This window comes from Ovis canadensis, chromosome 21, assembly GCF_042477335.2.
Source record: "Ovis canadensis isolate MfBH-ARS-UI-01 breed Bighorn chromosome 21, ARS-UI_OviCan_v2, whole genome shotgun sequence".
NCBI lineage: Eukaryota > Metazoa > Chordata > Mammalia > Artiodactyla > Bovidae > Ovis > Ovis canadensis.
The window spans coordinates 59697713-59720940 of NC_091265.1; the positions used below are offsets into that span (position 1 = coordinate 59697713).

General features: G+C 50.7%; 1 protein-coding gene across 1 annotated transcript; it reads left to right on the plus strand.

The window, feature by feature from the left end:
• The first annotated feature begins 1474 nt into the window (after positions 1-1474).
• Positions 1475-22436, plus strand: LOC138427030 (solute carrier family 22 member 20-like). Its single transcript, XM_069566211.1, has 10 exons — positions 1475-1849; positions 1930-2033; positions 3650-3804; positions 6945-7113; positions 8263-8386; positions 9345-9460; positions 13862-14076; positions 16109-16217; positions 16422-16625; positions 22340-22436. The coding sequence occupies exons 1-10, from the start codon at positions 1475-1477 to the stop codon at positions 22434-22436; spliced, it is 1668 nt and encodes a 555-aa protein (XP_069422312.1).
• Positions 22437-23228: the final 792 nt, after the last annotated feature.

The following is a 23228-nucleotide window of genomic DNA, read 5'->3' on the forward strand; positions in this document are numbered from 1 at the left end:
CTTTTGTCTCTGGAGTATGTTTCTGCCTAAACCTGCTGGCCCATGAGGGCACCTTGTCCTGCACCCGCCTCTGCCCTGCCCTCTGTCTCCTTCCCCATTGCCCCAGTGGCTGGCACCTCTGCTGGAGTCCTAGGCATCTGGTCCGGGGGGGGGGGGAGCGGGGCGGCGGGGGCCACACTGCTGAGGTCCCACATGGCCCTGCTGGTCCTCCATGCCCCCCTCCTCTGAGCCCTGACCCCTTCATCCCCTGCACGTTCTGCAGGGAACACGAGGCTCTGGCTGAGACCCAAAGCTCTACTTAGCACCAACCTGACCCCCAGGAAGCTCCCCAGAGCACAGAGCCTCCTGGAACTCTTCTTGAGGCTGGGGGAGGGGAGTTACCCTGTGACCCAGACACCTGTGGTTTATATAAGCTGCTCTGGCCCTAAGAATCCAGGCTCTTCTTACCAGGGATAAGAGAAGGTTGAGTTGGGGGTAGAGGAGGGGCTGGGACCAGTGCTGCAAGGGGAGAACCGCAAACTAGGGCAGCACCTGCAGGGCAGAAACTGATGGAGCCAGGTGGGGGGTGGGGACTGCCCTTGGCCCCAGAAGCCCCAGGCGGAGCCCCGAGTGGCAGACGGGGCCTGGAATCTGCATTTTGCCTCTGGGAGTCCCTGGGCCTGTCTGCTCGGTCTCATCAGTAAGGGGAGTGGCCCGTCATTTCCTGGGCGCCAGGGCTGGTTTGTGAGAGGGGGCAGGTGGAGGGCCCCACCCTCTTGGTTCTCTGTAGTGGGTTTCCTTTGATGAGGGGCTGGGACACTGTGGGTGCCCAAGCGCGGAGGCCTTACTCCTCACCCACCTCCAGCCTGAGGGTGCCTGGGGTGGAGGCAGGGAGAGCAGGCCTTCCTCTTGGTTGCCCTATTTGGGCATTTTTAAAGGACTTTTTTTCTGAGTATCTCCTGTGCAGCCCCCGACTTCCAGGAAAATGGGGGAGAGGCAAGCAGCAGTAATCGCTGGCACCCCCTTACATGATCTCCAAGCTTTTAAGGCTCTGGCCTCAGGGGAGACCAGTGACAGGCCTGGGTCCCGTGTGCTGAGGCTGGAATTGGGCTCCTGAGGATGCCTCAGCGGCCTCCAGAGAAAAGGGGAGGGTGACGATGGTGCCGCGTTTACTGCTGGGGTCCCCCCATGAGGGCCGTGGGCAGGGGCCTGGGCCTGCAGATCTGGGCAGGGGGCTGTGAGGCAGCCCCCTGGGACCTCCTGCTTTTCTAACCCGGGAGGTGAGAGGTTAGGAGAAATGAGGAGAAGGGGCTTGGCAGTAGGGGAACTTGCAGATGTGGGGACGCCCCAGGCCTCCTGTGAGGTGTAACCGGACTCCTGTGAGTTCCGGACACGGGGCATCTGCGGTCCTAACCCCAGGCCGTTCCTCCACCTCCCAGGGCCCAGCCCCTTTACTTAAGGCCCCACACCTGGGCCTCAGGTCGGGCCCGGGGCCATGGCCTTCACAGACCTGCTGGACACCCTGGGTGGTGTGGGTCGCTTCCAGCTCGTCTCCACGGCCCTGCTGCTGCTTCCCTGCAGCCTGCTGGCCTGCCACAACTTCCTGCAGAACTTCACGGCCGCCGTGCCCCCCCACCACTGCCAGAGCCCCACCAACCACAGCGTGGCTGCCGTCTACGGCTCGGGGGCCTGGCTGAAAGCCACCATACCCCTGGACCCGCTCGGGCTCCCCGAGCCATGCCGGCGCTTCACACGGCCTCAGTGGGCCCTCCTGAGCCCTAACACCTCTGTCCACGGGGCAGCCACGGAGGGCTGCAAGGACGGCTGGGTCTACAACCGCAGTGTCTTCCCGTCCACCATCGTGACGGAGGTCAGGTGGGGCCAGGGGCTGCGGAGTTGGTGGGGGCTGCACCCCAGGCCAAGGCTGGAGCATCCTTCCCTCCTCTGCAGTGGGACCTGGTGTGTGAGGCCCGCACCCTCCGCGACCTGGCTCAGTCCGTCTACATGGCCGGGGTGCTGGCAGGCGCCGCTGTGTTTGGCAGTATTGCAGACAGGTGAGCCTTTGGGGCAGAGGGTCTCCCCAGTCTCTTCATTAACTATTCTTTATTAAAGTTTATTTTAAACTAAATTTGAAAATAATATGTATTTTAATGTATTTAAAATATATGTTTTAAAGTAGATGTATGTATTATATGTTGTATTATATAATTTATTATAATACATATAATACATTCACGTGGTTCAAAATTCCAGAAGGTACAAGTGGGTATGCAGGCCAGCGTTCTCCCCTCTGCCCTGCACTCCAGTAATTCCTCTAGGGCAGCCTGGTTTCTGTGTATCTCACAGAGATGTTTTATGGTTTTATACAATCCAAGGCTGGGCGAGCTCCGGGGAGTCGCAGAGTCGGGCGCGACTGGGCCACTGAGCAACAACAGTGCGAGAGCGCACGCACACGTGCTCCGTCCCCCTTTCTCATGCAAACGCTGGCGCAGCCCACACATGGTTCTCTATCAAGATTTTACTTCATTCGAGGCCTCTGCGCGTTGCTTCAGACAGCTATCCCATCCTGCCTACATCCAGGCTGCACCCCACTGTGTGGGTGAGCCACTGCTGACCATCAGGGCCCCTGAGGGTACAGAGACGCCCCGAAGCGCAGCACACACCGCAGCCCTGATGGAGCTGGCATCCTTCCCTCCTCCGTCCTCTTTCCCTTCCCTCCCTGCTTCGCCTCCCCTTCTCTCTCCCTCCCCTCTCCTCTCCCCACCCCACAGCCCCTCCTCACAATCTTCAGGCTCTTGGGTCTCCAGGACTGCAGACCCACACCCTGGACTGTGCTGTGTGGCTCAGCTGCCTCGTGGGTGGCCCTGTCGTAGCCCCTGTCGCCCTGTGTCATCACACATTGGATCTTTCTCTGTATGAGCCTATATCTTATGCATAGTGTCTTCTTTGCCCCCAGCTCAGACCTACCCCTTAGAGGTCATCAATGGACATCTGTGCAACAGAATCAATGAATGAGTGATGAAATGAATGAGTGTAACGTGCGGTGTGTGAGCAAGAGGTGCTGCCCACCTGACCCAGCTGGGGCTCCAGCCCCGGACCCTCACTTACAAATGAAGCAATGCCAAGGCCCTGCTTCCCTGGCCTTGGACTCCTTTATGGTATAACAAGCCCCACCTCACCCTGGCCCCCGCAAAATGACCAATCCAAATGAAGACCGGCCCCTGGGGTCCTGCTCCCATCAGCCTGGGCCCCCTCAAGGGCTCACACCCCCGTGAGTTCTGCTTCAAGGGCTATCCCCTGCCAGGAAGTCACTCAGGGGACCCTCTCATAACCCTCCGCACCAGCTTCTGGGCCTCTGCAGAATCTCTGCCTTCCCCCAAATCCTGGGAGAGTGGGGGCTTGGTCGGGAGCTAGAATTCTCCTTGAGTGAAAGAACGAAGGTGGGAAGGTGTCTCTTCATTCCCGCTCTCCTTCCACGCCACGTTCTCCCTCCCTGGCCTCTGCCGGGGCCTGGGCCCCAGCGAATGCGCTTCGCTTAGGATGAGCGGCTTTCAAACTGGGGGGTAGTGGGTGGGGATAAGTAGCTTCCTCTCATCCTCCCTCCACAACAGCCGTGGGGGAAGCTGCTGCCACCTCGGAACCCTAACCCTGTGCCCATGGCCGGGCTCAGGCTGGGCCGCAAGGCCCCCCTGGTCTGGTCATACCTGCAGTTGGCAGTTTCGGGGGCAGCCACGGCGTACTTCAGCTCCTTTGGCACCTACTGCTTCTGCCGATTCCTGATGGGCATGACCTTCTCCGGCATCATCCTAAACTCTCTCTCTCTGGGTGAGTCCAGCCATGGAGGGGACTGGAGGGGAGGGGCCTGGCAGGGGCAGGAGGGCAGGGGCAGCCCCACTGGTGGGCATCTTTCCCATTTCCTTGTGGTGGGATTCTCATCCGGTGACCTCAACTCACAGCCTCCCACCAGGGTTCTCAGGAGACCTGGGTTCTCAGTGGGGTCTGCCAGCAGCAAGCCGGGGACCCTGGGTTGCGATTTGCCTGTCTGTGAGCTGAAAGGGCTGGGTTCCCTTCTTTTGTGAATTAGTCAGCAATAACCACTTACTAAGGACCTACTGTGTGCCAGGCTCCTGTGGGGCTTAGTGTGGGGGCATGGAAACGAGATGAGACACAGGCGTCCCCGGGGTGGGTGGCAGGCATCCTGAAAGTATGTGGATCCAAAAGAGGCGAGGCTTCCCCTTGGGGCCACTGGCGGCCTGGCCTCCTGGGTGCCAGGTGGGAATGTCCCCACCCCACAGTGACAGGGTCAGTAGTAACTCCAGGCTGGTTCCAGTGGCTGTGGCAGAGAGCCGTGTGGGCAGAGGAAGCCCACCCTGGACGCAGGCCCGCCCCTGCCTCTAATTACTTGGTTTGTTGGGGTCTTTTATCCCAGGGTGGTGGGGAATCTTGGGGCTGGAGAACTAGGATGCTCCAGGTCACACTCTGGTCACCTCTCCTCCCCACATCCGGACATTGAAGGGTGCTGAGCTCACAGTGGGACCTCAGCAAACCCCAGCCCACCCGCCTCATCCTTCAGGGTGGGCGTCCAGCCATGGCTCGTGGAATCGAAAGGCAGAAACAGTTGTCCAAAATCCATCTCCTGCTAGAATCACCTGTATAATACACATGCCTACACACACACACACCCACACACACACACCCACACACACACACCATATACATACATCCTGACATACACACATGCACACTTCTAACCACAACACCCACCCCTGCACAATATATAATGTGTATATTGTATACACAACAATGTGTACACCTCTACACATACACACACCCATATACACATACTCCTACATACAGACACACACACATGCTCCTAACCATTACACACGCACCATACACACTCCTAACCACAAGACATGCACCATATACACACATCCCTACACACACACACGAACACATACACACGAACACACACACAACGAACACACACATACACGAACACACACACACACACACGACTAAGTGTGCGAGATGGCAAACAAGTAGATCCTGCTCTGTAGAGCCCATGTTCTCCTGCAAGAAGACAGATAAACAACACAAAGAAGCGGACTGCGTAGTGTGTTAGAAGGTGACAAGCGCTACAGAGGAAAACTAAAGCCCAGAAAGGGGATGAGAGCGGCCAGGCGAGGGGGCCGGGCGGCGGCGGCCTGAGGCGGAGAGAGCCTGCAGCTTTATTGGCTCAGGGCAGGCCTCGCTGAGAAGGGGTCACTTGGACCAAAGCTTGAGGGGGGTGAGGGAAGGGGACCTGTGGCCACCGGGCGAGAACGTTCCAGACAAAGGCCCTGAGGGGAGAGTGTGTCTAGTGGACTCAAGAGCAAGGAGGGCCTCGTGGCTGGACAGAGCTGAGGTGGGTGACAAACGGGCTGGGACGACAGCGGCAGATCCTTAGACCTGCTGGCCCTGAAGGACGTTGGCTTTGACTCTGAGCGAGGGGGCAGCCTCTGGAGGGTAAACAGGCCTGACTTGGTCCCACCTGGCGTCGGCCAGGACCCCTCAGGCTGCATGCGGCTCGAGGACAGGAGCAGGAAGGCCGGTCCGAGGCTCATCCGGTCACCTGGCAAGAGGCGAGGCTGGAGTGAGCCGGGGTTAGCGCAGGGGGAGGCAGGAAGGCGCAGTTAGGCTCTGAGGTTCTGTCTGCGGGGAGAAGCCACAGGGTTTGCCAATGGACTGGACACACGAGCTGGCTGCTGCCTGAAAGCAGCATCCTCTTCCGTTTATTCTGGTCGCTTCGTGAGAGTGTGCCTGCTCTACGTCACCAGGCCCCCACGGATGGACATTTAAATCATTTTGCTATTTGCTATTTGCAAAAAATCATGTAATTAAGAGGGGCTTCCCTGGTGGCTCAGATGATAAAGAATCTGCCTACAATGCAAGAGACCCGGGTTTGTTCAATCCCTGGGTCAGAAAGATCCCCTGGAGAAGGGAATGGCAACCCACTCCAGTATTCTTGCCTGGAGAATTCCATGGACAGAGGAGCCTGGCAGGCTATATTTAGTCCACAAGGTCACAAAGAGTGGGACACGACTGAGCAACTAACACAGATAAACACGTGTAATTAAGAGTCATTATATTCCCTTTTCAACCAACTGTTCACAGCCTTTGCCCGTTTTTCCTTTTGACGTGTTAGTTGTTTTCCTATTGATCTGTAAGAATTCTTCCCAGATTAGGGAAATTCACCCTTTGACTATTATTTGAAATGGTATTTTTTTTTCCTGTCTTTTTTGCCGAAGTTATGACTCTGCTTACAATGGGTTTTTTTTTTTTTTTTAAGCAGAGACTTCTTATTTTTATGAAGCTCTTTGTTGGTCTTCCCTTTTGTTGTTTCTGGGTTTTGTGACATTCTTGGAAAAGCCTTTCCTGACTCTAAGATTGAAAAGACATCTAGCATGGTTTCTTCTAATATTGTTATGCTTTTATTGTTATATTTAGCTCCTTTTTAATATGTATTTATTTATTTTTGGCTGTGCTGGGTCTTTGTTGCTGCGCAGGGACCTTCTCTAGTTTGGGAGCTACGCTCTAGTTGCAGTGTGCCGGCTTCTCACTGCAGCGGCTTCTCTTATTGCGGAGCAAAGGCTTCAGGCTCAGGCTTCAGTACTTGTGGTGCACAGGCTTAGTTGCCCCATGGCATGTAGAATCTTCCTGGACCAGGAATCAAACCCATGTCCCCTCCCTTGCAAGGTGGATTCCTAACCCTGGACCACCAGGGAAGCCCTACGTGAAGCTCTTGAGTCCACCTGGCATTTGTCTAAGGGTAAGGACTGAGGTTGGGACGTCTTTGCCATGCTCAATGCCTCTCTGGAATGATTTCCAGCTGCCACAGGGTCATTCTAAAGGAGGGGGAGGCTTGAATTAAACACCCACGTGAGCAACAAGCCCCGCTGAGCCTGGCGTGGTTTTCTCCGCAGTCGTGGAGTGGATGCCCACCCGGGGCCGGACCGTGGCGGGGATCTTGCTGGGGTTCTCGTTCACCTCCGGTCAGCTCATCCTGGCGGGCGTGGCGTACCTGATCCGCCCTTGGCGGTGGCTGCAGTTTGCGGTCTCTGTCCCCTTCCTCGTCTTTTTCCTCTACTCTTGGTACGTCCTGAGCAGAGAGGGCTGAGGCAGAGCACCTGCATAGCCGGGCCCTCACCTGTCCCTGGGGGAGCCTTGGGGTGGGCAGCGACTGGAATCTGGGGGACGTGGTGGGGACATGCAGGAGTGAGGACATGGGCTCCCGAGGACCATGCATGGCTGTGGGCAGGTTCAGGCTAGGACCCCTTACATTACTGAGGGGCTCCAGAACACACCGAGAGCTTTGCCTTCATCAGCTCCTTTGCGCCTCACAGCAACCCCAGGGAATTTTATAGGAGGATCGCTGAGGCAGCCCAGGTGGATCCATGACTTCTTCAAAGCCCCATACGGGGAGAGACTGGGATTGACATAAAACACTACTATATATAAGTTAGGGCTTCCTGGTGGTTCAGATGGTAAGGAATATGCTTGCAGTGCAGGAGACCCAGGTTCAATCCCTGGGTCGGGAAGGGTCCCTGGAGAAGGGAATGGCTACCCACTCCAGCATTCATATCTAGAGAATTCTATAGACAGAGAAGCCTGGCAGGCTGCAGTCCATGGGATTGCAAAGAGTCGGACACGACTGAGCAACACGCTTTCACTCTTTTTTCATATATAAAGTAGATAACCAATAAGGACCTACTATATAGCATAGAGAACTCTACTCAGTACTCTACAATGACCTATATAGGAAGAGAATCTAGAAAAGAGGGGATTTAGGTATATGTGTGACTGTTTCACTTTGCTGTTATAGCAGAGAGTAGCACAACATTATAAATCAACTATACTCCAGCAAAAATTTTAAGAAAAAAAGAAAATTAACTACAACAAACAACCAAAGGAAAACAAACAAAAAGGCCATTTACTGGGGTCAGAACCAGTTTCAAAACCAGATCTGTGGACACCGGAAGGCCCATGTCGTCTCTAAATACACTGTAGAGATTCTCTGAAAGATGTGCTTCGAGAGAGGCCGCGTGTCCCCCAGTTTTCCTGATTCTGCTGACAGCAAGGGTTTTTCCTTTTCTCTGGGGTCTGGAAGGTGAAAGAGGGTGAGCTCTGGTTTGAGGAATGGCTCGAGTGCCACCCTGCCCACTCAGGGCCCCAGTGGCCATCACAGGCCGTCACGGTGGCCATTTCTGTGCCTCTCCTTCTCCATCCTTCTCTCGGTCCCAGGTGGCTGCCAGAGTCGTCTCGATGGCTCCTCCTCCATGGCAAGACCCAGGCAGCTCTGAGGAACCTGCGGAAGGTGGCTGCGATGAATGGGAGAAAGGAGGAAGGGGAAAGGCTGACCAAGGAGGTAGGCAGGTCTGGTGCGAGTTCAGGGAGCACCAGTTTTCAGTCTTGCTGGCAGCCTCGAGATGTGCTAGGATTTGGTGACTTGCCAGGACTCACCATCCAGGTGAACAGGCTGAGAATAAATAGAATGGGATGAGCTCCAGTGAGACAAAAATGTTTAACCATAGAAAGGCTGTGTGATCTGGGGTAAATCATTTCACTGCTTTGATGGGGAAATAACCCATTCACATTTAGCCAAAAATTCAATAAAATAAAAATCCTAAGATGAAATTATCAAATAATCAATAATAAAAGTACCATTTACCATGCATACCACTTATGATAAGATAGCTACCATTTATTATAAATAAACACATTTATCTAGCCAGTTGCTTGATACCGTGCTGAGGGTTTTCCATACACAATCTCATTTAATGCCTCACTTTTTTTTTGTTGGCTGCTCTGTGCAACTCGCAGGATCTCAGTTCCCCAACCAGAGATTGGACTGGGGCCATGGCAGTGAAAGCGCCGAGTCCTAATCACCGAACCACCAGGGGATTTCCTAATGCCCCACTTTTAAAGATGAGGAATCTGATGTTTGGATTACCAAGTCACCCAACCCTTTGGATCCAGAGGGAACAGACAGGGAAATAATAACTTAGGCAATCTGCTTAAGAAAACACGATAGGAGGTGGCAGAACCCCTGGGAACCTGCCTTCTTAACCACTGGCTGAGACCGTCTCAGAGTTAATGCCAGGAGTGGGGCCTGAGGGTGCCCCTGGTTATTTCAGCCTAATCAGTGGGAAGCCCAGGCACCCTGGGACTCAGGTTGGAGCCTCTGCTTCACCTCAGAGTCCTGGAACCAGACTGGGGAGGAGACAAGAGTCAACCATCCTGCCAGGGCTCTCGACTTACCAGGCCCTCCCCTGGGAATAGGATAGCAGATCCCGCCTTCCCCTGATCAGACTTTCCTCGCCCAGGTGGTGAGCTCCTACATCCAGAGTGAGTTTGCAACTGGTCGCCCCTCCAACTCAGTCTTGGACCTCTTCCGAACCCCAGCCATCCGTAAAGTCACGTGCTGTCTCATGGTGGTCTGGTAGGTATTGGGCTCCTGGCCAGGACTTTGACCCAAGCCCAGGTCACGCCAGTGTCCCCACTGACAAACTCTCAAACACTTAAAACAATGCACAGAAGGGCCTTGTGAAGTCAGTCCTGTTCCCCATGCTTTTTCCCATGTCTTCTGAGTGTCCAGGGTCCTCTGGGCCCCCGCTGGTTGCTAAGACCTAAGGTTGTGCATAAGATACCCCTGCTGACCTAGGGTACCCACATCTGGAGATGGGTCTCACCCAGCTGGGGCACCGACTGAAATCAGCCAGGCAACTTGAATGAAATACCCCTGGTTGTATCCTAATATGCCTCCAGGGGATTCTGGGAAGTTCCCCACTCTGGAAAAACACTTGTGTCCCTGTGCCCTGCAAATGTGGGGGTGTCCCCTGCACTGAGCATTCAGAGGGCTTCTGCCCCAAAAGTGTTGCCTCCAGAGGGCTCCTCAGGACCCAGGTTCTGGGAAGACTTTCAGCTGGGGCGCTCACGTCTTCACAGGCCACTCCTTATATTCCCCACTTTCTAATCCCCAGTTGGGCAAACGCGTTATTGAGCAAAGGATATGAATGGAAACCAGTTAATTTTTGACTGGGTGTCCCTCAACCCTCTCAACAATCACTTCAGTTTTCATATGCTGTATTAGTTTCATGTTGCTATGTAACAAATGACCATAACAGCTGAAAACAATACCATTTTTTTATTAATCGAGTTTCTTTAATGAAATATTAATGATACAGAAGTACATTTGAAGTCTTAAGAAATACCCAGGTTCAATAAACTAACAATGTCTTTTAAGCAACAGTTTCCCCCTTTTTAAAATTTTTTTTTAATTAAAGGATAATTGCTTTACAGAATTTTATTGTTTTCTATCAAACATCAACATGAATCAGCCATAGGTGTACATATGTCCTGTCTCTCTTGAACCACCCTTAAAACAATACCATTTTTTAAGTTTATTTGTTGAGGGATAGTTGGTTTACAGTGATTTATAGTGGTGTGTTAGTTTCTACTGTACAGCAAAGTGACTGTTATATTACATATATATATACATTCTTTTTCATGTTCTTTTCCACTATGGTTTATCACAAGATATTGAATATAGTTCCCTGTGCCATTCCGTAGGACCTTGCTGTTTATCCATCCTGTATGTAACGGTTTGGATCTGCTAATCCCAAACCAGTCCAACCTCCCCCTCTTCTCTTCCCCCATGGCAACCACAAGTCTGTTCCCTACATCTGTGAGTCTGTTTCTATTTCATAGATTAGCTCCTTTGTGTCATATTGTAGATTCCACACAATACCCATTTATGTGCTTCTAGTTGCATAGGTCAGAAGTCCAGGCATAACATGGCTGAGTTCTCGCTTCAGGATTTCCTTACAAGGCTGAAATGAAGATGGTGGGCAGGCTGCATGGGAAGAATTCACTTTCAGATTCATTCAAGTTGTTGGCTGCGTTCTTTGTTGTTGTGGGACTGACATGTTCATTTCTCCACTAGTTGTTAGCCAAGGGCCACTCTCTCAGGTCATTGAGGCCATTTATATTCTTGCCATATGGCCACCTCCATCTCAAGAGAGGATTTTCATCACAGCAAATCCTTCTCATATTTCGAGTCTCTGACTTCCCCACCTTTGACCTCTATATCTAGAATTAAAGGATTTCTGGAGAAGGCAATGGCACCCCACTCCAGTACTCTTGCCTGGAGAATCCCTTGGACTGAGGAGCCTGGTGGGCTGCAGTCCATGGGGTCACTGAGAGTCAGAGACGACTGAGCGACTTCACTTTCACTTTTCACCTCATGCATTGGAGAAGGAAATGGCAACCCACTCCGGTGTTCTTGCCTGGAGAATCCCAGGGACAGGGGGGCCTGGTGGCTGCCGTGTATGGGGTCGCACAGAGTCAGACACGACTGGAGCGACTTAGCAGCAGCAGCAGCATGACTAGGTCAGGTTCACCCAGAAAAATCCATCATTTTTCTCTCTTATTTTTTAAACTGAAGTACATAGCTGATTTACAATGTTGTGTTAACTTCTTATCTTTTTTTTTCCAGATTCTTTTCCCTTATAGTTTATTACAAAATATTGAGTATAGTTCCCTGTGCTGTATGGTAGTCTTTGTTGGTTATCTATTTTGTCTATAGTAGGTATATAGTTAGTTAGTTCAGTCGCTCAGTCATGTCCGACTCTTTGCGACCCCATGAATTGCAGCACGCCAGGCCTCCCTGTCCATCACCAACCCCCGGAGTTCTCTCAAACTGGATATGTTAATCTCAAATTCCTCCGCTTTTCCCTATAAAAACTGTGAGTTTCTTTTCTATGTCTGTGGGTCTTTCTGTTCCATATGTAAACTCATTTGTATCATTAGATTCCACATACAAGTGATATCAAATGATATTTATCTTCCTGTGTTTTACTTCACTTGATGTGATAAACTCTAGGTCCTTCCATGTTCCTGCAAATGGCATTATTGAATTCTTTTTTGTGGCTGAGTAATATTCCGCTGTATAAATATACCACATCTTCTTTATTTTATTTTTAAAAATTTATTTATTCGTTCTTTTTTTTTTTTGGCTGCACTGAGTCTTCACTGCTGCAGAGGCTTTCTCCAGTTTCGGAGAGCTGGGGCTCCCCTCTATTTGCAGCGCACGGCTTCTCTCTGCTGTGGCTTCTCTTGTGGAGCGCGGGCTCTAGGGCACGCAGGTTTAGTATATGACGCTCAGGCTCAGTTGCTCCACAGCATGTGGAATCTTCCTGGACCAGGGATCGAACCCGTGACCCCTGCATTGGCAGGTGGATTCTTAACCCCTGCACCACCAGGGAAGTCCTACCACTTCTTTATCCATTCATCTGTCCATGGACATTTAGGTTGCTTCCATGTCTTGGCTACTGTCAGTAGTGCCCGCAAGAATGACTGTCACCTTTTCCTGAGGTCTGTTCTCCTTTTCTCCATCTTCACTGACTCACACGGCTGGGGATAACTGGGAGGGATGGCAGGAGTTTCTCAGTAAGAGGTTTGGGGGCTGATGCTGGGCCCTGGTAGGAGAGAGCCCACTGCCACTTTCTGTTTTTCCACTTCCCGTCTCCCTACACTCCTGGGTCTGTGCCAGCATGTCCTACAGAGAAACAAGACCTATGCAGGTGGGTCATGAGGGCCCATCTCAAGCCCCTTCCTCAGGGATATTTTCTTTTGTTTCACATCCAGAAAGTGTCATAAAATACACATAACAGAAACTTTAGCATCTTAAGCATTTTTTTTGGCCATGTCACGTGGCAAATGGGATCTTAGTTTCCAAGGATCAAATCTGTGCCCCCTGCAGTGGAAGTGTGGAATCTATACCACTGGAGCACCAGGGAAGTCACAGCTTCCTAACCATTTGTAACTGTGCAGTTCAGCCGTGTTGCGTACCTACCACATTGTTGTACCACTATCAGCAGAACTCTTTTCATCTTTCGACACTGAAACTCTGTACTTATTAAACAATATCTCCTCCATTCCTGCTCCCCCCCAACCTCTGGCAACCAGCATTCTGCCCTCCATGTCTGTGAACTCGACCACTCTAGGGGCCTCCCATAAGTGGAATCATACGATACTTATCTTTTTGTGAGTGGCTTATCTCACTTAGTATAATGTCCTCAAGGTCCATTTGTGCTGTAGCATGGTCAGAATTTCTGCCTTTTTCGGGCTGAGTCTTTGCATGTGTAGACCACTTGCTGTTGATGGACACCTGGCTTGCTTCCGCCTTTTGGCTATTGTGAATGACACTGCTATAAACACGGATGTACAAGTAACTCTTTGAGACACTGTCTCAGGGACCTTGTAAGCTTCTGTGGAGACCCCAAGTGTTGGAACTCCAGGCCAGTGCAGTCAGTTTGGCTGTGAACCCCGAGATCTTAGCTCCCCAGCCAGGGATTGAGTCCTAATCACTGGACCACCAGGGATGTCCCTCCCTCCAATTCCTTTTTTTTTTTTTTAAGAATAACGAAAATATTTTAACAAAACATAGGATTTACAGAAGTTTCGAGACAAGCCATATTAAACGGTCACAAGCTTTTTCTTGAACCCCCCTCTAATTCTTGATGTCCTGTCCAGATCAGGTCAGCCGCTGAAGCCTGGAGATGGAGGGGCTGGAATGATGCTGGCTGGACTCAGGGTGGCTGGGAAGGGATGTGGATGGAGGGGCACGGGCTCCAAGGCCAAAACCAGAGGCTTAGGAGATCAGGAGGAAGTGTCCTGCCAAGCCGGGGCATTTTCGCTCCCCACTTATGTAGTCAGGTTCTGGGAATATTTTGGTGGGAGAGCAGCATAGGAGTCCTATGCCGTTCACCCTTGGGTGCCCTTCTCAGATCCAGGACAGTGAGCTCTGGGCTGAAGCAGGGCCGTCTGCCTCCTCTGCCAGGTTCTCCAACTCCCTGGCTTACTACGGCCTGGCCATGGACCTGCAGAAGTTTGGGCTCAGCGTGTATCTGGTACAGGTCCTGTTTGGCGTCATAGACATCCCGGCCATGCTGGTGGCCACCACCACCATGATTTACGTGGGCCGCCGGGCCACAGTGGCCTCCTTCCTCATCCTGGCCGGCCTCATGGTGATCTCGAACATGTTTGTGCCAGAAGGTGAGCTGCCTGCTTCTCCCTTTGGGGTTGAGGGTTTCAGGGGCAAACAGACACTGTGCGGGAACAAGGCTGAGGGATATTCTGGATCTGGAAAGAAAGTGACTACAGACTACTGGAGTTTTTAATAAGCACTAGGACCTACTGATAGTATCGCAGTGGAGAATCTACAAAGGACGTGAGTCTTCGCCCTCAGAGCCTTTGCTGTCTTGCCAGAGAGATTAGAACGATGGATAAGAACACCAGGGCTTCCCCGGTGACTCAGATAGTGAAGAATCTGCCTGCTATGTACAAGACCTGGGTTTGATCCCTGGGTTGGAAAGATCCACTCCAGAGTGGAATAGCTATCCACTCCAGTATTCTTGCCTGGAGAATTCCATGGAGAGAGGAGCTTGGTGGCTATAGTCCATGGTGTCACAAAGAGTTGGACACAACTGAGCAACTAATACTGTCACTTTTCACTTCACTAAGATGAGCTGGAGAGGCAGAGGGAGGGGTGGCATGTCCCTCTGGAGCCTGGCTAGGCACTTGAGGGTCTGAACTTCCACCAGGTGGATCTGAAACAGTAGTTTGCAAAGGTGGCTGCAATCATCACCAATCTGGAGACCTTTGAAAACTCCCAAAGCCCATGGGCTCCAGGCCAAGGCAACCATTCTCAAAGAGAGGGACCCAAACCTCAGTATTTAGTCCAGTGATCACAGCAAGAAGCCAGGCTTGCATATCAAAGACCCAAGCAAAGCCAAGGGCCCAGCTGTGACCCCCAGTTCTGCCACTACGGCCTTGGGCAGGTTGTTTGCTTTCTCTGTCCTTCAGTTCCTTCCCTGAGAATAGATGTGTGTGTGCGTTAGTTGCCCAGTTGTGTCTGACTCTTTGCGACCACCATGAACTATAGCCACCAGGCTCCTCTGTCCATGGGATTCTCTAGGCAAGAATACTGCAGTGGGTTGCCATCCCTAGTCCAGGGCATCTTCCATTCCAGGGACTGAACCCAGGTCTCCTGCATTGCAGGCAGATTCTTTATTGTTTGAGCCGCAAGGGAATGGTAGAATAGATAGATTATTACTATTGAAATTTTGACTTATTTTCTTCCAATCTTTTTTTCCTATTCATAGATTTTGTACTTGACACAATTGAGATAAATATATATATAATACTATAAATAGGACAATATGTGTATATATTGTACATAGTTATCTATATAAAACATATATCTCTTTTCACTATTTGTTGTAAAACAAAGTTGCATTTCCACATTAATGCAAATGTTTCATAACCCTAATTTTTTATACTATTTAGTATTTAACCTGATTGGTGTTTTTCAACTCTAGCTGCACATCAGACTCCCCTGAGGGGGTCTTCTAAAAATACCCAAACTTGAACCAGCCCCAAGAGGCTTTGATGTACTGAAGACGGAGCAGGGCCCAGGTGTGGGTGTTCTATAAAATCTCTCCTGACTCCAGCGTGCAGCGGGAGCTGCCCCCAAATCCAGAGGACGTGTCATAATTTCTTTGACCATCACCCTGATGTTGGGCTTGTCATTGGAATTTTGCTGTTTATAACCAACTGCATGGTGAATAATCATGGTAACAGCAAACTTTCAATGACGCTGAGCGCTTTTTCCTCATTTTGCAGATGAGGACAGGGAGGCTCAGAGAGGTTGAGTCACAGTGGCCAGGTCACCCAGCTGAGTCAGAGCAGGGGTTGGAACCCAGGCCTAACCCTGCAGCTCGGCCTGCCTCCCCAGAAGGACTGATGATGAGAGATGGAATAAGGCAGGAAGGAGGCAGAGGGCAGAGAAGGGCAGTGTGCAGACTTCTGGGTCCTGGGAGGTAGAAAGCCCCCGTCCTCCCCTCCATGTTCTGCAACCTGAGCCTCTACCCCCAGGGCTCTGCCTCCTTTCTCCCTCTGCAGGCTCTGAGCCTCATCCACCCTCCTCCCCAGGAGTCCCTCCCCCTCCAGCCCCACCCTGCTGTGCCTCCCTGCTCCCCTTTTGGGCTCTGGCCTCCCCCTGCAACTCTGTCCCCCTGTCCCCCAGATATGCAGAGCCTGCGCACGGCCCAGGCGGCACTGGGCAAAGGCTGCCTGGCCAGCTCCTTCATCTGTGTGTACCTGTTCACGGGAGAGCTGTACCCTACGGAGATCAGGTGGGGGCCTGGGGGCAGGTGAGGCGGTAGGCAAGGGTGCTGGCCCCAAACTGGGAGGACCTCACTCCAGGCTGGCACCTGCTGGGCTTGCTGATGCAGGACCTGCTCTCCATTCTGCTCTGCCCCCAACACCCAGGACCCGGCGCGCAGGGCCCTCTGGGCGTCCAGGCCACAGCGGCTAACCCGGCCCCACTGCTCTGACAGGCAGATGGGAATGGGCTTTGCCTCGGTCAACGCCCGGCTCGGGGGCCTCGTGGCCCCGCTGCTCACCATGCTCGGGGAGTTCAGCGCCGTCCTGCCGCCCGTGGGCTTCGGGGCCCCCTCGATCCTGGCCGGGCTGGCCGTCTGCTTCCTGGCTGAGACACGAAACGTGCCCCTGGTGGAGACCATCGAGGCGATGGAGAGGAGGTGAGGGGCCTCTGGGCACAGTCGGGGTGGGCAGCGAAGACAAGCGCGGGTCCTCCACGTGCTGCTAACACGTGGCCTGGTGGCAACAACAGAGCCCAAGAGACCAGCATCCTGCCCGCCTCCATCTTTCCACAGCGAACGGTGAAACAGAAATAAGAATAACCTATAGACCAGGAAAAATAGGACAACTTGAAGTGAACTGTGGCAGAGCAGCGGCAGATGTTTAGCCGGAGGAAGAGGTGCCCCAGTTTGAAGCAGAGACCAGCCCACAAGGTTGTCCACCGGCTTTCCACTTGGGCTCTAAGCTTTCTGGCAGCAGAAAGGGAGACCCCTCATTGATGACTCTTTTCACAGAGGACGAAGAACACCAGTTCCTCCCAGAAAGGGAGGTTTTTCTCAGCAGCTAGCACTGGAAGACGTGTCTCTAACATGTCTTCTCAGGGAGATCACTGTGTGAGCTGACCAGGATGTCCTTGACAACGTTTCTAAAATAAGAGCCAGAGGGGACTTGTGTGGCTTCTTGAGGCATTTCTCACCAACAAGGGCTCCGTGATGAGCCTCAGTTTTAGGGTGCCAGGTGACCTCTGTGGGTCTAGCTTGATTCCACCGCCGAACCATCTGTGCCCAGAGGCCTGTGTGCGTGGACTGTGTTTGAATCCCTTAAAAATAACCCCCCATGGAATTTTCAGGAGGTTCAGTGTTAGAACTCTGCGCTTCCACCGCAGGGGGCACAGGTTCAATCCCTGGTTGGGGAACTAAGATCCTGTAAGCCTTGCGGGATCCATAACGCAAACCATAAACATCCCATTTCTACCCTGAGCTGTGGACAAAGTCTGGATTCATACAGATCAAGGATATAGACCTTGACACGTCCTGTCAATTCTACCTCCAAAGTATATTTTGAATCTGTCCATCTCTCTCCCCTTTCCTGACCACCATCATCTTTTGTCTGAACAATCACAAAAACTTCAGATCCTTCCCTGCCCCTCTCCTCTTTCCTCTCTACACAGGTGCTGGTGTGAAGGACTTATCCAATGAGTAGAACCACAGCATTCCTCTCCTCAGAACCTTTTCTTGGCTTTCTATTGCACTGAGGATAAAAATTGAAACCTTGCAAAACTCTCAGGATCTGGTCCCTGCCCACCCTCCGGTGGTCGACCTCTGCCCACCACCAGGGGTTCCTGTCTGGAATGTTCTTCCTTTTGCTCTTAGCCCCTACTCGTCCCACAGAACAGATGTAGGCCCAGGTATCCCAGGGGCTGGTAAGTATTTGTCAATAACCCAGTCCTGTTCGCAGGTGCTCTGAGATGTTGCCTGAGGGCCCCAGGTACTTGGAAGAGAAACTGGGGAAGTGTCCTTCCCTAATATGGCAGAGAGAACCTGCTGCAATGGTCTGGCCTGGGCATTTTTAAAATCAGATTTTGCTTGCCCTGGCTATAGAAAAATCTGAGTAATGCCAAATGAAATTCTGGTTTTAGGTAATATACTTTCCTTTGATCTTGCCAGGAACAATTAATTATGAAACTACAGTATGTTGTTACTGGCTATGAACCAACTGAATTTGGGGCACCGTTTGCCCCAGATAATTTTGATTTTTATAGCAATTGACAACAAGCAATTCTTTCTCACAACGATCTACTGTTTGGGTCTGATCTAGCAGGAGTCCCCTCCTCCCAGGGGTGAGGAAGAGCTTGTGACGGCCACAGTACGAGAAGTTCTCTTAAGCGTGACAAAGTAGTCCCGTATTTTGTATTGCTTTTGTTGTTTATTTTTATAGTTGTATATATATGTATACACACATGCTTGTGTGATTTGGAACAATCTCAAACAGAAGTACTAGTGTTGGACAAAGAACTTTTTTTTCCTGAACCATACAGAGAACGTTGTTGAAATCTCTTTCAAATATGTTCATGTGTAATTTTCCCAAGGGTGTTCTTCTGCATGAGCACAATACAGCCGCCACACACCGCAGAAAGTTAATGTTGCTATGTGACTACCATTTCACCCTCAGACCTCAGTCACGTCCTCCCCAACCACGTCCTACAGAGCAGGAAGGCCGGGTTCAGAATCACAAGCAGCATTCCGTTGTCGCGTCCCTTTCAGGCTGGAGTAGATCCTTTGCTCTTTGACTTCCACTACTCCAGCAATTACACAGGATTTTATAATTGGAAGCACTAATAAGACTCCACAAAGCACACTTATTTAAGGTTGTCATAATTCAAAGGATACAATATGGCAGGAGGAAGAAAATATAGGCCAACATCGGGAAAGGCCAGGGCACCCAGCGCATCTGCCAGGGTCCTCAGAGCCCCCAGGATGCCATTCATTCCCCCATCACAAGCCATCAGGATGTGGGTCTCAATCTCAGGGAGGCCAAGCACAAGCTTGCTGAAGGGTCTTTTCCATTCCGTTGGTCATAGCCCAAACCAGCCTGTGTAATCTGGTAAGCCAGATGCAGACCACAAATCTATAATTTTCAATCAACAGTGTAGACAGGCTGGTAAGAGGCTGCCTCCAGGAGGAGATTTAGACTTGACCAGCATATTATAAATTATAGAAGTAGTGCCTGGGCTTCTTCAGTGACCAGTCCAGGGTTCTTCTTGACTGTTCTTGTCCAACCAAACATGAGATGGCCACATCTGGACTTGTTGTGGTTTGTTGGGGAAGGAGAAGCAAGAGACAGCCTTTCTGATGAGACAGCCGAGTGGAGTTTCAGACATTTAGACAATAAGAATTCAGAACTTCTCAGCCCCTCTTATTTTTCTGTTTTGAATCTCATCAGATACTTATGAATGCCGGTCACAGGCCTAGGATGTTAAAGATTAAGGTGAAAAGAAAATGCCTGTTTCTAAAGTTCCAGTTGCTCATCCTCAAGATCCTTCATTCATCACGAGACCAGATACTGTTTCTGAGAGTATCTGAATGCCTGATGTGGTCCAGGGCTCAGCCCCAGTTGGGTCTATGCCCTAGCTTGTGGAGCAACATAGCAAAAGAGCAGTTGACTAATCCTGTTTTTTTAAAAAAGGCCCTTTTATGTAAGAATAGAACATTCACGAAGAAGGAAATGCCAGTAGGAAGTAAACAGAGAAAAAATATCCACCTCAGTCATAATCAGAGAAATGCAAATAAAACCATATGATGTCCTGTTTTAAATATTCACTAAGGAAACATTTTCAGTGCAGGAGATGTACAGGTAGCAAGGAGGAAACTCCTGCAAGCTTTCTGGAAGTTTCTTTGGCATTACTGACCATGAGTTGGAAAATTTTCCACAAGCTTCTAGGCAGCAATGACATTTCAAAGACTCTGCCCTAAAAAAATTAGCTGAAATGTGGACAAAGTATATTTACAAGGATATTCATCATCATGCTTAATGTATCAGAAAAAAAATGTCAACTCTCCAAATATCTAGCAATTTAGATAACCTATGATACACTGTGCACTAGTTAAATGTTATGTTGAGGAGTTTTTAAAGGCATGGGGAATGTTTACAATATGCTGTTAAACAGTGTGTTATAATTAGGATATTTTCCTAATTATGTCAAGAAATAGAGACTCAAAAGAGAAAAAAAGTATATTAAAATGGTGACAGTGGTTGTCTCAAAGTATAAGCGATATTTTATTTTTTTCCTGGCTGCTTTATATTTAGAATTTTTTTCTCCAAATTATCTGCATTGAGCAGGTTTTCCTTGGTAATCAAAGAGATGAGTCACACAGTGAAAAAAATTGTAAGAATTCAATTAGGCCAGTTCCCATTTCCCAGGCCTAGAAGTGAGGGAAGGATCTGGGTGAAGCTGAAGCTCCCCTAAGCTTGTGAGGTGTCATGAAAACCCGGAAGAGAGGTAGCCTGGCCTGAGAAAGTGCCAAAGGTCCAACCAGTGACCTTCCATGGAGCTCTTCCCACTGGTGGGGGCATGGAGAGGTGAAGGGTGGAGAGAAAAGTTCAGCCTTTCAGCAGAGGTCTGGTTTCCACCAAGGCCAAGGGCCGGGTCTTGGTCAGCTAGGACCTCCTGCTGCCCTCCCACCCATAGTGAGCACCAGCTGCATGGCTGACCCAAGCATGTTTTTAATGCTTATCTTGAGAGCGTGGAGTCCTAATCACTGTGTGTGTGTGTGTGTGTGTGTGTATATATATATATATATACATATTATATTTCAGATACTTATATATATATTTTATACTGTATTTAAAGAAAGTATCAAAAGACCATTGATAATTCCCTGGGGGTCCAGTGGTTAGGATGCCACACTCACTGCTGTGCTCTGGGTTCAATCCCTGGTCAGGGAACTAAGATTCTGCAAGCTGTGAGGCACGGCCAAAAAAAAAAAAAAAAGACTGGATTACATGAAGAGGCTGCCTCTGGTCGTCTTTGCTCATTTGATGAGTTTAAAAAATAACATCGAGCAAGCCTACCTGTCGCAGCAGTTGAATCTGGAGAATGTCTGCCTCTGGGTTTTTAGGAATCATCTTTGAAAGGGAAGAGGAATCTATTAGACAGAACTGGAGAGAACCACCTCTCACTCCCCACCACAGGCACTTAGCAAACAAAACCAACAAGCTTCAGTCCCTCAGTGACCCTAAGGGACAGAAGTCAGGAAAATGAGGCTTAATGGGCAGAAAAGAGATGCAGAACAGTAAAACGAGAAGAAAAATGTTTCTCTGTGATTATGTTAGGACATGATCACACACACACAAAGGCTTAAACCATTGAACTAAAAGATCAGAAATAGAATAGGTAAGGATTAAAAATTAAAAAAAAAAAACACTGATGAAATGTTTTGAACGTGGAAAAATTTCTCAAAATGGAACCAGCTGAAACTGGACAGGAGTGGCTCAGAGGTTAAAAGCGTCTGCCTGCAATGCAGGAGACCTGGGTCTGATTCCTGGGTCGGGAAGATCCCCTGGAGAAGGAAATGGCAACCCACTCCAGTATTCCTGCCTGGAGAATCCCAAAGATGGAAAAGCCTGGTGGGCTACAGTCCGGGGGGTTCGCAAATAGTTGGATACAAACTGAGCGACTTCACTTCACTTCATGTGAGTGATTTAGACAAGAAGATAAGAAAAACTAAGTAGAAAAACAGGTAGTTCTTAGTCTGTGCAAGAGGAGGACGAAATAAACAGAAGGTCAGAACACAATGATTTCAAAGACTTTAATAGGAAACAGCGGAACCAGATACGGTCAGGGACAGGCAGCCCTGGGGGCAGCCTCGGGCTACCAGGAGGCTATTGCCCTCATCCTCACCTGACTCCTCCCTCCTCCCTGCTTCCTGAGCGACTGACCTCTACCTGGGCCAGGGCCCAGACCCGGAGTCTCACTGGTGCCCCTGGTCCCTGGGCAAGCCCGGCCCAACAGCAGAAACTGGGCTGAGCCTGGTGCCCTGTTCACCAGCTGTGTGAGCTGGGGTGTGTGTCTGGCCTCAGGTCCTCATCCGAAGACTCTTTGACTTGGCATCCTTTGCAAGTCTGGCTGATAGCAGCCAGGCCAGCCCCTGGTGGCTGTGGACCTCAGGAGAGAGCGAGGGAGTGGACGGGATGGTGGGAGGCACCCGCTGAGGTTCCTCACAGGGATGAGAGGACGGGTTGCCTTCTTTGGGGACTTTGGGACAGCGGAGATACACCCCCTGTATATGGAGCAAATACACCCTTGACCACGACACTCACCATCCCTGCCTCTCATCACCTCCTTTTTATGTCATTTGTCTTTTCATTTCAACAGAGTCAAAGAACGCCTGTCCAGGAAGGATGCAGAAGAGAAGGGTGAAGAAGTTTCTCTTCAGCAGCTGGGAGTCTCACCCCTCAAGGAAACCATCTAAGCTGCCAACAGCCTGGCACTTGCTGGCAGCGCCCCAGCCAGTGTCCAGTATCCTCCAGTTTCTCCTGGCACTGATGGGGCAAGACTGGCTGAGGACCAGGGAGACTCTGCAGAGCCGTGAGAGAGAGCCACCCTGAGAGCAAGGCTGGGGCTGTTGGAGAACACCAGCCAGCAGCAGCCCAGCGGCTTTGTGAAGGTTTAGAAAAGAGAAACTGCGCCCAGGGGCCAAAGAAGGCACCGTCTTCCTTTCCAATCCCTGACTCTGCCCCTTAAAACCCTCTCTGTTCCTCCTTGTCCCAAGTGGAAATGCCATGTCTTTGGAGGGTTAAGGTGAGATTTCTGCCCCCGGTTGTCCCTGGAGCAGCCCCTGCCTGCTGGGTTCCGGGAACTTTAGGACTCACTGTGCTCACTCATTTGGCATTAACTCTTTCCTGCCTTATATGATTAAAGCTCTTCCCCGGTGTGTGACTTGTATCTTCCCCTGGCAAATGTCTCCCCAGCAATGGGCCTCGGAGACAGTACTGTCTCAACACACAACTGATGAGTAAATGATGCAGCCAGACTCGGGCAATGAATAGAGAGACCTCACCCATCACTGGCATTCCTAGCAACTCCATTTTGCAGAAGTGGGATGTGGTTTGGTTCCCCAGGAGTCAGACAGAAGATCGAGTCACTGGTATGACACAGCACCCCTCGGAGCTCAGATCCCATATTAAATATATTTTGAAAGATTAGAGACAAGTTGGAGAAGGCAATGTCAACCCACCCCAGTGTTCTAGCCTGGAGAATCACA

Coding starts and splice junctions, on each gene's coding strand:
- LOC138427030 (XM_069566211.1), top strand. CDS start 1,475: ATGGCCTTCACAGACCTGCTGGACACCCTGGGTGGTGTGGGTCGCTTC. Junction 7,114..8,262: donor GTCTTTTTCCTCTACTCTTG/GTACGTCCTGAG, acceptor TCTCGGTCCCAG/GTGGCTGCCAGAGTCGTCTC. Junction 14,077..16,108: donor GAACATGTTTGTGCCAGAAG/GTGAGCTGCCTG, acceptor CCTGTCCCCCAG/ATATGCAGAGCCTGCGCACG.